The 15,061-nt window shown below is 40.1% G+C and overlaps 1 protein-coding gene across 1 annotated transcript in view; it reads right to left on the reverse strand.

Annotated features, from left to right (window-relative positions):
- WDR11 (WD repeat domain 11) overlaps positions 1–15,061 on the reverse strand; it is a 2,002,440-nt gene that overhangs the window by 1,470,129 nt on the left and 517,250 nt on the right. The window contains exon 5 of the mRNA XM_044056072.1: positions 9,174–9,360. Coding sequence (XP_043912007.1) covers positions 9,174–9,360 — 187 coding nt within the window. The remainder of the gene's footprint in view (positions 1–9,173; positions 9,361–15,061) is intronic.

Here is a 15,061-nt window from a genome sequence, read left to right on the forward strand (position 1 = left end):
GGATGGGATGCCAGGTGCCTTCTTATTTTGGAACAAGAAAAAGCCTGGAATAGAAGCCCTGGCCTACCTGCTGAGCAGGAACAGATTCTATTGCTCCCAGATAAAACAGAGACAAAATTTGTTTTTCCACTTCTGCTCTTTGATTTGGAGGGACATCCAGGAATCCCTTGGGAGCTGGAGAGATGCGGAAAGAAAACTTGTGCCCTAGGGACACAGTTCTGGACACCCATTTTTCGTCTGTGATAGTGGCCTAGACATCTGCAAAAAGGGCCAACCTTCCCCCTAAAGGACTCTCCCGGCAAGCAAGAAGAGGCAGAAGTTGTAAAAAGTCATTGAGAGTGTTTTGATTGAGATCCAGGCATGGAGCTTCCCCCTTTAGAAGTGGAAGCCTGCCAACACCTAGACCTTTGAGGGTTAGCCCCCTGCCCCCAAGATTTGTAATCACTAGTCCTGGAACGGTTCTGCCTGCTGGTATCAGGAAAGGTCCAACTCTTGGAAGGGTAATTCCTGCTAAAGCGAGGAGGATGAACTTGCAGAAAATCCTTAACAGTTTGCATGGACTTGGCCTTATCCTCCATCTTCTTCAGTACCTCCTCTGCTTTGCTGCCAAAAAGACTGTCATTATGCAAAGGTACATCCAAAAGCTTAGAACAAACCCACAGCAAAGGAACAAACAGCTAACACGAACAGCTTTATTGAAACAGTTGAGCGCTTTCTTCCTTTCTATGATAATGGACTTCTTCAGAACAAATTTTCAAAATACCCACACACACTAGTAACCCAGCCTTAAATAGTGAACCCCTAATTATACATCAATTGATTCTTAAAATAACATACCATATAATGAAAAAAACATTATATAAAACATGTAACCAATATAATTGAAAAATATGAACAGATAACACCTAACATTAAATAAAATATTATATTACAAAAGACAATGTACCAGGGCGGCCACGGTGGGTGTGTGGTTAGCACCCCCCACAGCAAGAGAGGTTCTCTTCAATCCTCGGCTGGGGGGCCTTCTGCTGTGCGGAGTCTGTGTCCCTCCTGTGGTCGGTGGGGTCCCCCTCCGGGTGCTCCTCCCCACATCCCAAAGACATGCTGCAGGTGGATTGATACTCTTACTCCTAAATTGGCTGTGGGTGAGTGTGGTGCTGTGAGGGTGGGCGCTGTGAGCTGGCCTCACCACCATAAAACTCCACTGCCAATCAAATCCTGGACAAGGGTGAGGACAAGGTGATGACCCCTAACCGGAAGAAAAAAGAAAGAAGAAGAAGAAGAAGATTACAAAAGACAATGTACCAATCCCCTGAATAAAAAATGTTACCCTAATATATGTCTTAATTTTAATATGCTAGATAAGCTGATAGATTCATAGGTAGGTACGAGGCTATCGGCCATGGGGCCTATACAAGCCCATAGAAAAAGGAACCCTGGCTTTTGCCACCCAAGAAAATAATTTTCCTGTGCCACTGTCGAGCAAAGCCACAGAGGTGATCCCCGGGGTAAATTTTCTATTTCCCATCCAATCATCAAGATTTTTCTTGAAGAGTGCTAATGAGAAGCTTTGTTTGATATAGATAGGTAGTTTATTCCAGAGTATGGGAAGTCTCTGGGACAGGAATCTATCCCTCCGGCATGTTCTCTTTATTGTGGTGACAAGGTTTAGGTCCCTAGAGCGTGTAGCCCGGAGAGATTGGGATTTCTTTAAGTGGAGCATGTCCAACAGCTCTGGGTTTGACATAGCTTTGTATGTTAGGCAGAGATCACCTCTGAGTAGGCAATATGCGACGGAGTAAAGCTGGAGTTTTTTGAGACGGTCTGCGTAGGGCATCTGTTTGAGGCCGGTAATCCTCTTGGTGAGGTATTTCTGCGGCCTTTCCAGTTGTTGTAGATTTCTTGTGAGGTACATACCAAAAGGGGCATTGTACTCTATAATGGGTCTAATGAGTGATGAGTAGAGGGGAACAATGACCTCTTTTTTTCTGGATGAGAAACTTTTTATGATGAGGTGTGCCACGTAGAAGGATTTCCTGACTACTGTGGAGATGTGATTATCAAAGGAGAGACTACTGTCCACCTGTGTCCCAAGGTCTCATCACACTTTCAGTGTTCAGTATACTACAGTCTATGTTGTAGTTCATGGGTACAGAGTTTTTACCAAAGGGGATGACAATGCACTTTTTGGCATTGAGCTTGAGGCCATAGCTTTGACACCAGGCATCTGTCTCACTGAGGCCCTTTTGTAGGATATCCACATCGTTAGGAGTTTCGATTATGGCTCCTAGTTTGCAGTCATCTGCGAACTTAGTTAGCCAAAGACCTTCTGTGTTAGCCTGTACTTCAGAGAAGTAGATACCAAACAGGAGAGAACCCAGGACTGAACCCTGTGGTACTCCACCTGTCACTGGTCTGAAGTCAGATTTGGAGTCTGCTACTTTCACAGTGTGGGTTCTGTCAGTGAGCCAGTTGGCAACCCATCTTGTGACATAGGAATTTATACCTAGTTTAGTGAGTTTATCTATACTTCCAGAGTGGGGGATGGTGTTGAAAGCCTTGGCAATATCTAGATAGGCTGTGTGAACCACCTTACTCTTGTCTACAGCTTTGGTGACTGCTTCAAAGAAGTCTATCAGGTTTAGGAGACATGATCTGCCTTTTACAAACCCAAACTGGGTGGGATCCAGAGTTTGGAGATTACCAATGTCTTTGTTTATAAGTTCCATGATGATACGTTCCATGGCCTTGCAGACCAGGGTCGTCAGGCTAATGGGGCAGTAGTTCCCAGGGTCCGTGGTGGCTCCCCCCTTGTGGAGTGGGATAACCATTGCTGTGCGCCATTCAAGAGGCAGAAAGCCTGAGGTGAGGCTATGATTGAACATGGTACTTAAGTGGGGTGCCAGTTAGTTCTGTAGTTCATGTAGAACACAGCCTGGGATGTTGTCTGGTCCCATGGATGCTGTGTTCTTGGCTTTGGAGAGTGTGGTTTTTATCTGTGCAGCCGTGATTACAGGAACTCTGCATTCTTCCGGTATACAGATGGGCTTCTTAGGGAGTGAGAGAAGGGTAAAGTTAGCACTGAACCTATCTGCCAGGATGTTGGCAATATCAGTTGGGTCTGTATATTTAGTGCCATTGTGCTGTAACTCAGAGCAGACCTGAGTGTTGCCACTGAAATTCTTGACATAGCTATAGAATGCTTGTGGCTGTCTTTAGAATTTAGCCTCATTAATACTTGGTTACTTAGTGGCATCAAGCCTAAGTTGCCATCTTAGCTCACAGATATCCAAGTGGACATCTAGGCATCTACATTGTAGATCTTTAAACAAATGTTGGACCACAAAAAATCTAAAAACACGGTCTGTACATTCGTTAATATGTCTTGCTAATGCATTAGTTTGCCTATTATGTCTGACGTCCAATAAATGTTCACTTATTCTGTTCTTAAAAGGTTTAGCGGTCTTACCCACATAAAAAATAGGGCACATCAAACACTTAGCTACATAAACCACATTAGTGGTGCTACAATTAAAATGCCCATTAATCTTCAATGTTTTTCCATTTAACACAAAACTGCCCACAGTTTCTAAAATATGGGGGCAAAAGTTACAGTGCTGACACTTAAAATTCCCTTTTTTCTATTCGTGCTGGTTTCCATATTTATCTTAGTTCCTTCCTTTATATTTTTAAAAGACCTATCTTTTTTAACAAAATAATTTTGGATTTCCCCCCCACTTTCTGCGCTACATTGACATCAAATTGTAAAATGTCCCAATTATTGAAAATAATATCTACAATATTCTAAACATCTTCATTGATATGATCAGGACAATATTAATGTATATATAACGCTGATGGAAGTGGTGCGTCAGAATAATTATTTACATTTTGAAGGCCAGTATTACAGACAAAAAATGGGGGTTGCTATGGGCGCAGCCTGCACCCCCATTTTTGCAAATTACATTATGTCTTATTGGGAACAACAGTATGTAATGGAGAGTACATTTCAATCCAATATTTTGTTTTATACAAGGTTTTTAGATGATTTGTTTATTTTGTGGAAAGGTACTGAGCAGGAATTAAAGCAGTTTTATGCATATATAAATAATACTGTTGGCTTTTTAAAATTTACACATCAACATAATAGAAAAAAACAAACATTGCTTATTTAGATGTAGAGTTACTTATTACTGAAGACAATGTGGTGGAATCTAAAATTTATAGAAAATGAACTTTTTCAAACTCTTATTAAGTGTTTACCAGTGCACACACATCCTTTCAGAAAAGGTATATAATTAAAGGGCAACTGGTTCGAGCAGCCAGGTTGGTGAGCTCGGACATAGCATTTATTGATGAGTTAAAGTTTATTTTAAATATCTTTAAGGCTAGAGGTTATCCAGTTGCCCTACTTGATGAGATCAGTCAGGAAGTGGTGCATAAACGAAAAAATGTTTTTTATAAACCAATTTTAATATTTGGTAAAGATGGTAATAATGTCAATAAGGGGAATATGGATCCAAACATTGGTCTCGGGTTTATTATATGTTTCAATCAAGATGTTCAGAATATTGTAGATATTATTTTTAATAATTGGGACATTTTACAATTAGATGTCAATGTAGCGCAGAAAGTGGGGGGGGCCCAAAATTATTTTTAAAAAAGATAGGTCTTTTAAAAATATAATGGAAGGAACTAAGATAAATAGGGATACCAGCATGAATAGAAGAAAAGGGAATTTTAAGTGTCAGCACTGTAACTTTTGCCCCCATATTTTAGAAACTGGGGGCAGTTTTGTGTTAAATGGAAAAACATTGAAGATTAATGGGCATTTTAATTGTAGCACTACTAATGTGGTTTATGTAGCTAAGTGTTTGATGTGCCCTATTTTTTATGTGGGTAAGACTGCTAGACCTTTTAAGAACAGAATAAGTGAACATTTACAGGACATCAGACATATTGGGCAAACTAATGCATTAGCAAGACATACTAACGAATGTACAGACCATGTTTTTAGATTTTCTGTGATCCAACATTTGTTTAAAGATTCACAAGGTAGATGCCTAGATGTCCACTTGGATATCTGTGAGCTAAGATGGCAACTCAGGCTTGATGCCCCTAAGTATCCAGGCATTAATGAGGCTATCAGCTTACCTAGCATATCAAAATTAAGACATATATTAGGGTAAAATCTTTTATTCAGGGGATTGGTACATTGTCTTTTATAATATAATATTTTAGGTAATGTTAGGTATTATCTGTTCATATTTTTTAATTATATTTGTTACATGTTTTATATAATTTTTTTTTATTATATGGTATATTATTTTAAGAATAAGCTGGTGCATAATTAGTGGTTCACTATTTAAGGCTGGGTTAGTAGTGTGTGTGGGTATTGTCTAAATTTGTTCTGAAAAGGTCCCTTATCACAGAAGGGAAGAAAGTGCTCAACTGTTTCAGTAAAGCTGTTCGTGTTAGCTGTTTGATCCTTTGCTATGGGTTTGTTCTGGAGTTTATTGGAATACATTTGGTAGTAGCTTGGTACATCCAAAAGCTTAGGCTTGACAGGTTCTGAAAGAGGCTGTTCGCTGAGCCAAGCGTGCCTTCTAATAACCGATCCAGTAGCCGTAGTCCTGCTGGAGGCCTCAAGGATGTCAAAACCACAATGCAAAGAATTCTTACTGACCAGACTGGCGGAATTCAGTAAATCCTGCATGTCTTTACTCTCTGCCAAAAGAGGTACACTTGCTATCCTAGACATAATAGACTCCAAGGTGTGCTGCTGGTACTTCAGCATCTGAAAGAGACAATTGGTAGCCCTAATAGCTCATGTGGCAGAAGTATAAACCTTCTTCCCCCACCTATCTAGGTTCCTAGACTCCCTGTCAGAAGGAACAGGATTCCTGGTAACAGTGGCCTTAACTCCTTTAGGGCCCAGAGAAATGACCTCTGGATCCGCCAACGGATTCCTGAAAAGAAACAGATGAGAATCAGGAACTCTGTAGTACCTGTCAGATTTCCTGGGAGCAGGAGGAACCGAATTTGGAGACAAGGAATTTTCCAGAAAAACATCAACAACTTCCAACACAGGGGGAATAGCAAGAGGCTTATGCTAAGGTAAATCCAGAAACTCCGTTTCTTGGATTGAGGATAACCCTGACTTTTTCATTTAAAATGTTCTTTAAGGATATTTAAAGCATCACCAAAAGATAAATCCTCCGGAGGAGAGGCCGAAGGGATGGACTCCTCTGCATCTGAATCCTCAAAAGGAGAAAAAGCCTGAGAAAATTCCTCTTCATCAACAGAAATGCTGGAAGAATCAGGCCCTAAGCAGGATAAAGCCTCAGGAGAAACATCCCTATTCCTTTTAGAAGGAAGATTCTGAGAACCCCTAATAAGAGTCAGCAAATCATTAGCCATTTTAACCATTTGGGATTGAGGGGAACGAGAAACAGTTGGAGCCTGCCTTTTCACAGGCTTACGAATGGAAGATTTACCTGCAAGCCTGAAAGACTCAGGAAGCCTGGCAACAGCCGAAGTTGCAGCAGAGGTTGAAGGAAGAAGTTTGCTGCCAGAATATAAAATGGAGGCCTTGGACACCGGAGTCAGCTTAGCGGCTCTGGCTCCAGCAGAAGAGGTGACTGGTGACAGTTTGGAAGGCAAAATGGAGGCCGAAGGCCTAAGCAACTCAGATTCAAGCAAGGCCTGCGGGTTGTACATCTGCGGACTGCAGGGACTGCAAAGGCGTCTCACTGGCTACCGCCTGACTGACGACCAACTTAATCTCATCTGAGGACTTAACTTTCTAAGGCCTGTCACGGTCCTTATCCTTATGTTTCTTTGGAACATCTGAAGCCTGAAGACCGGTGGACGCCATACCAATGAAATTAGGCCAAACTCCAAAATGCCTAGCCAAAATCTTAGCCCGTCGATGGATAGTACGCGGATTAAAGGAGGCACAGAGATCACACTTGGGAACGTCTTGGTCAAGACCTAAACAAATAATGCAATAGGAATGAAAATCTCTATGGGGAATCTACTTTCCACAGGTAAGGCAATTACAAACTTTTTCTGACATTCGTTAAGGCAAGAAAACAGGACCCCCAACGGGGTACTTAGCTGTAGTAGACTTCAACTCTTGCAGTCGGAAACCAACCAGGGTAAACTGCCGACCGGCACTCGTGCATGAAAAGCTTCTGCTTCAGGCTCCGCGGCAAGGAAGACTGAGGAAGTGACATCGGTTGCATCCCTTTGTGTCAGACGCCCTGATGTCCTTTACAACAGATGGCAATCAACGTCATTTTTACTACTTTTGGTATTCTGGCCAACTGAGGGCTTCCGGGAGCTGGATAACCCATCTCTTAGGACTGCAACAGTGAAACACAATGAACATATACTGTGTGTATCTATCTTTGTTTCAAGTGAACATCCCTCACCGGTGTCGGTGGTGAGGATTCAGGCTCCTTGATTACTGGTCCAGAGGGAGGACGTCACACTAGCAATAACTAACTCTGTGAGATCGCTGTCTGAATATCAAGCAGTTACTTTAAAGCAACAAACTGACGGGTTACAATCACTGCTCATGTACTCTGCGATAGCCTGCTGGCAGTTAGTCACTTTTACTTCCAGACAATGCAGTGCTGGACTTAGTATACACAATAAGGGATGGAGGTGCTGAAGAGTATGTAAACTCATAATTTTGAGTGAAACTATTGAGAATGCAGAAATGCACTGTTATAGTTTGGAGCTTTATAGTTATTTTTGGACAGGTATGATAAGATGTGTTGTAATAACATGCATTCTCAAAAAATACAGTTTGAAATAACTTTTTCTGCATAATCCGTGAATCAATAAAATATGTCTTAAAAAACTGTCGATAATTATTTGTATATGTATGCATATATATATATATATATATATATATATATATATATATATATATATACATACATATACACGTGTGTGCATATATATATATATATATATATATATATATATATATATATATAATATATATATATATATATATATATATATAGATATATATATATATATAGATATATGTGCGTGTGTGTACATACACACACGCACACACACAAATATTTATGCATATATATATATATATATATATATATATATATATATATAAATATATATATACATATATATATATATATATATACATATATATATATACACACTCACTCACTCACACATATAAATACCTAGTTCCAAGCCCAACAGCGAAAAGTAACACTGCAGGAAGAAAAAACTCTGCTCCAAAGCCACAAAATGATATTTTAATAAACAAATGTAAGCACTTTCATTTCCAGTGCTACAGAAACATCATCAGACAAACAGATAGACTACCTCACATCCTTTAAATACCATAAAAACATCACTCCCTTAAGGGATGAGCCTCACTTCCTTAAGGGGGTGGCGCCCAAGTGCAAGGCATGTTATACAACATCTAGTGCAACATCTCACTTTCTAAGAAAGGTGGCGCCAAAATGCAAGATACAAAGTTACAAAACATTTTGTTACCTTCATAAAATCCTAGCGCATTTTGAATACTAAAAGCTAAAAAAACGTGTACTACGTCTAACCTCACAATAACAATGCTGACGCAAGCTGTGATAGATTATGCTGTATTTCTTACATGAACAGAAAGGTTGTTGTTGTTGTTGTTGTGTCTTTTGGCTTTTCCCAGTTAGGGGCCGCCACAGCGGAACTCCGGTCGCTAATGATTGGCAGTTGATTTTTACGTGCTGAGTTGCCAGCTTTAACGCACAACCTTCAACGAAGGTACGCCCATTCATGCAGGTCTCCACGCAGAATAGCTGAGAGTCGAACCGGTCAGTGTACATGAACAGAAAGGTAACTTGCACAATTTTGTTTTTGCTTATATTTCCTTTTAATTGCACTGTACTGACATGAAATGCAAATATTTTTTGCTCTTTGTTAACTTGCAACCTGAGATGTGTTCTACCCTGGTAAACAAAAATAACAAAATAAATAAATAAATTCCAGAAACATAATTCTGGCTTACTACTGGATCCGTAAACTACACAAAAAAAACCTAAATCTATAAGAAAATTTTGAAGATAAATTGTACATACTACATAAAAAAATGAATCTAAAAGAAAAAAATTGAAGCGATAAAGTGCACATACCTAGGTTTTTCATTAGTGATGAGAATCTTCACTTTGTTGAGGGCTTTCTTTGCTCCTGTTGCTGCCACAGGTTTACTGTGGGATGGACTAGAATGTGGACTGGATATGTAAACTTTCTTCCCTGAGTTAACAGGGGCCTTAGAGGGTGAGAAGTCTGAGATAAACACTATGCCCTCACTGGTCAGCACTACAAAGGAAGAAAAAAGTAATTATTATTACATTTTATTAATCACAATCTTTCATGAAAGTTTTCTTTTCTAGTGAATGTAAAAAGCAACAGTGCCAGCCTGACATTAGGAATGAAAAACAACAGAAATGCCAGTGGAACATCACAAATGGGAAAAGATTTACTGCTAAACACTTCTGTTCATATATCTCATCCAATCTTCATTAGCATAATCAAAAACAACCAAACATACTTTTTAAATATGTACATCAAATTAGTTACATGGTAAAAACAACCAATCAAAAAAAATCATTAAATGTAAAAATCATCATTCAAGCACCAATATAATTTATAAACATACAAAGTTATTTGAAATCAGTCAAGATAAAAATATATTTATAAAACTGCGAAATGTATTCATTTTTGTTCTATAACTACTACAGGTGTACAAAACATCCTATAACACCCAAACTATAAAATTATGAAGCTTATCTAATAACCATAATGTAACTTCTTAAATGTGCAGTATATCTATAAAATGCAGAAAAATAAATATATCAAAATCAAAAGCAAATTAGTGCCCAATAAATATACGAATTCATTAATTAAACTAGCCTTGACTTAGATTTTAACAGCCCTCAAATATAATATATTAAGAGTAACACTATCATTCAAAGCTGAAGGTTGTGCAGCATTTAACTTAATTTGTCAATAAAATCCCCTAGATTCTAGCCTCATTAACCAAATACCACCTCTTGCTGCTTTGGATACATTTTTAGGGGGCATAAACAGGATTTTTTTTAAATTCTCACATGGTATTGGGTGCCAATATTAGGTGTCTGATATGTCCCTAGCTTTTGCAGCGTAAAAGTATTCATAGATCCTAGTTTTTAACTGATGCTCAATGTGGGATTCAATAAAGCCTACACTATGATTTTCCTCCATGTATGCAGAAACTTTTAAATTCAGTAAGCACAGTGTAACAGCACTCACCCCCGCACAAACAAGGTAAACACTGTGGCATGCTAATTACTGCATAAGCAGCTGAAATGCATGCTTATCAACCAAGGCGATATGTTGGAGCTATTCAACAAGCTATAAAGCAACCATGTAGACTCTGTGCTGGCGTTCTCCATGAATTCCAAAACTTTTGGAATATAGCCACAGAAAGGAGTCTACATGGACAAAATAAAAAGTAAAATGTGTGAAATTTATAGATTTGTACAGAACTGACCTTAACATGTGCAACAAAACAGCAACACAAATCCTTTTTTTTTTGAGCAATAACACAAATGTAGCTTTGCTCCCCTACCCCCAAATGAACAGCACACTTGTAAGTAAGGCAGACAGACAAAAGTATAAAGTGCGTGCTAATCAAAACAAGTATAAAAATCATTTAACAGAGTATTCATAGCTACATGCAGCATATGCAATATGCAGCTGATGAAATGCAGGCATTTCATCTAAAAATCACTACTCCTCTGTGTTTAACACACAAATAATTTAGCTCCCCTTCAATTTCCCTAGCTACATGGTTGCCATCTGGTGTAGATTCAGGTCTGTCAGCATGGTGAAGATGCAAATGAGGTCTGAACTCATTTCAACTGCTAAATCCCCAAAAACTGGATCCTTGGTAGTGATGTAAACATAGTGCAGTCACTCCCTCAGTGTTTGTGTTTAATGGATGTGAACTGTAAATGCTTACATCAGGTGGGTGTGTCAGGTTAGACTTACAAAGTGTTACATGTACATCTGTCAAGGATGGAAATGTAAGTTAATGCACAATTCAGAGGTTCTCTTTCATTAATATCCAACCTACACTTCATTTGTGTGCAAACTGTATTTTCTCTGTCAGTTTCTTATTATTATTTTATCATTTTTTGGCTATTGTTTGCAGCGCTTAGTGCAATCACAGACAACAGAGGAATAATGGAAGGTTTGGCTGTGCTTATCTTGTTTGCCCGGCACTACACAACAAGCAAAAGGGAGACCTTAACAATGACTAGTACATAAGGGAATCTCCTGTAACTCTTCCAGTGGCAGCATTGCTAAAGTATAACAGAGTATTGAGTCTGTGGAATACACCTGCTACTTAACTGACTGTGGCAACCGGTGTTAATGCAGTCATAACTTTCCTTTTTGGGGTCAGATGGTACTAGGTTTGAATATAGCTGTATCTAATACTTTTACCTACTTTTGCTTTACTATTGGTGCTCTTTGGTGCATGATGCACACCACTGCACAATAATGCATTAAAGAAAAGAATTGGGAAAGATAGGGAGTGGTGAAATGGGGAGCAAGCAGGGGAAGAACAAATAGAAATCAATACAGGAAAGTGCAGGGGGGAGGTAGGAAAGAACCATAGCTATCCATTTCTTCAACAGTAAAAACTGATAATACATGTGGAATATTAGCCGAATTTGAACTGTCACCTCCAGAGAGAGGGGTGACCACAACACATTCATGTTGTATAGGCAATTAGTGTTGTATAGCCAATTGGACTGAATCAAATGTGTTAAGAAGACACGTGTGTGAAATTGAGAGCTATTGTATGAGATTATTTATTTATTTATTTTTTTTGTGGGACAGGTACTGATTTTTTTTTTTTTTTTTTTTAAGAGAGAGAGAGAAAGAGGAATGTTGGGGAAGGGATGCAGGTATGTCTGCGTCTGGTAAGTTAGGTAGTTGAAGAAGCAATAGCAGACAGACAAGACAAACAAGACAAGAAAGACACAGGGATGGTGATGGACGCAAGAGGTCAGGGGACACCATGGATGGGGTGAGGGTGGGGACATCCAGGACCCATGGGTGTCAAGCTAGATGACAGTGAGAATTGTCCTCAACCACAGGACTGTCACCTCACTCCTCCACTAGCTAAAGAGCACAATGTTTCCTTCTCCTCCTACTGGTCCTACGTAAAATGAGGGAGAGCAGCCTTTCCATCAGGCATAGGCATGTACCAACAGTGAGGCACACAACCCTACACATCATCCATGGCAGTTTGTCGAGGGTGATAAACTCGCCACCCCTGCAACTGCTCCCAGACAGAACCACTGGCCTATCTTCTGAGGCAGATCTACCTTAGGGGGCAGCAAAGGTGGTGTGCTACATCAGCTCCCACACATGCTAGACAATGGTCCCAGGGCTGGTGGTGTGGCAGCAGGTGGATCCTGTGGGGCAGGCCTACCTCACTGTGTTGTGGAGTATTTTGTGGTATGGTACACATGGATGACATGGGCACATTCTGATGACACATTATAAAATAAAATAAAAGAGATAAGGTTTGAGTGACAGAAAAAAAAAAGAGGTAAGATTATATATCATATGTAACAACCAATGCATTAATACAATTATTTGACTCTATTATCTTAACCTTTACTCTTAAGGCTACCACCCTCTAACAGTAACTTGTTATTTTTAAGACAACAGCTCCTAACGGATGCAAATTATACCACAGAGTACAGGAAGTACTCCTTTACATATGCATATATTCCACATCTGCATGTTCCAGTTGCCCAGATTACAGTTTACAGTAGGTCATGTGTGCCTCTGGTATACAGCTTTTACTTTAAACCTTTACGTTGCACATAATTCAAGAAATAACAGTTATTGTATAGTTGGGAAGTGTGGTATTTCAACCTACCACTTCTGACTAAAGTCTAACACTGTACTCTTGGTTTGTGCTACAGACTAATGTATGCATACTTGCTTTTACAGTTGGAATATGCATGTTCTGTTGATACAACTGTATAAAATGCCAAACAAGCTATGTCTGTAATAGAGTCAGCACTGTTGTTTGTTAGCATATATTGCATTATAGTATAGCAGGTATTAATTTATTCCTGTGCTTCTTGTTTTTTTATCACAGGTGATCATGCCAATGGGTGTCTTGGCCCTCTGCCACTTGATGTCAATGTATCAGCAGACTCTGATGATGATGGTATCCAAACTTAGGCATAGTGAGGGGTGCAGAGGTTGAATCTGACACGGAGGTTGACATACAGCCATCCCCTGCATTTCCACTGGACACAGTTAGTAGGCCTACACCTACCCAGTCCAGTGAGCCCACAGATATTGCACTGGTGGAAGGCAAAAACATTGATCAGGAAGGTGTGGCTACTGCGGCTTCAGTGCCTGTTGAGTATGGCCATATCCAAAGTGTGGGCGAGGTACCACACAGGAGAACTGATAGGGGTACTCAGAGGGGGCCAGCTGTCCCTCCTCCACCTGGTGCAGGTGTCACTTCCTAAACTCAATGTATGTTTAGGGCCATCATGGAGGCACAGGCATGTTCCCATAGCTGCTCCAGACAAATGCTCAGGGTTCTGGATGTGACAGTCTGACATGTATGACAGTCTCCATTGTGTTGCTGATTCACTGGATTGGAAGAATGACATGTTGGAATGAGGGGTGTTTGTGATAGACCGAGGGATGTCTATCATGGAACGAGCAGTGTCCATGATGGAACATCTGCTGGGAGAGGAGCAGCATCCTTGTGGGCGTAGGTTAGCCACATCATCTGCTGTCGGCCAATGTGGCCATGCCTGATCATGGTTCCATAGAGGCAGTACTTCCACTGCTCCATCAGTGAGTGTGCTGTCCACACTCAGACATGGCAGGCCATGGGGTCATGGCCCTAGGCATCCTGACTAAGGGAGCTCGTCCAGCAGACATTGGTCATGTTCAGGTAGCAGCACTGCATCTGACCTTGGGCATGGAGGTGCTAGTGTCACCTCTACCATGCATAGCTCACACCTGAAAGACCAAGATGTACAGCTAGCACAGAGCTTGGCTGTACTCATTGAGACAGCTGTGTTCATGGAGGCAGTCACACACCAATTTCACCTGAAGGACTCCTACATACATACATACACACACACACACGCACGCACGCACACACACACACGCACACACACACACACACACACACTGCTCATTTTATCTCACTGGCCATTTGTTGTTTTATCCCAATGTCTGCCTTCTTCTCCTTCTTACTCACACACACTCAGCGACCTGTTGTGTAAGTGAAGGACTACCATACACATGGTCCTGGGTTCAAATACAGCATATTCCATACACTTTTACTGTTGTTCCACTCTCACTTATAACACTTGACATAGTGCAGCTGATACTAATTATATGTATGAGGGCTGAAACACTAATATTGTGTCAGTTTTTTAATTTATTTACTTATCTATATATTTTATTTTTATTTTACATTTGTTTACCAGGACAGTTCAACACAGGTCCATTTACAGCAGAGGCCTGGGGAGAAAAGCTCCGTAAAAGTGACAAGATACGTTACACACCTAATACAAGTCACAATTAAAATATCATAGACAAAAGCACTTTTTATACAGAAAGAAACAATTCTTGGTTAATATGCATATAGAAAATACATCTGGAGGTTTGCAGTAGGCATTCCTGAGTGTATTAAGAGGAACAGAAATACCTTAGAGTAGTTAGTTTGTTGTTACATGAGGTAGGGGTTTTATGTGATGCATGGGCATAGCCAGAAATTCATTAGGTGCACTTTGAGAGAGTTTCTAAACAGGGTAGTTGATGGAGCAGAGGTCAGAGTAGGGGGAAAGTTGTTCCAGATTTTGGCTATATTGTGGGAGAACAGAGCTTTCCCTGCAGAGTTAGTGGCTTTGGAGATACAGAGGAGAGATTTTTCAGAAGAGAGGAGGGGGCGACTTGACGTGTACTGGGTTAGAAGCTG

The sequence above is a fragment of the Protopterus annectens genome, chromosome 14.part0, assembly GCF_019279795.1.
Source record: "Protopterus annectens isolate FY-2018-M chromosome 14.part0, PAN1.0, whole genome shotgun sequence".
Classification (NCBI taxonomy): Eukaryota; Metazoa; Chordata; order Ceratodontiformes; family Protopteridae; genus Protopterus; species Protopterus annectens.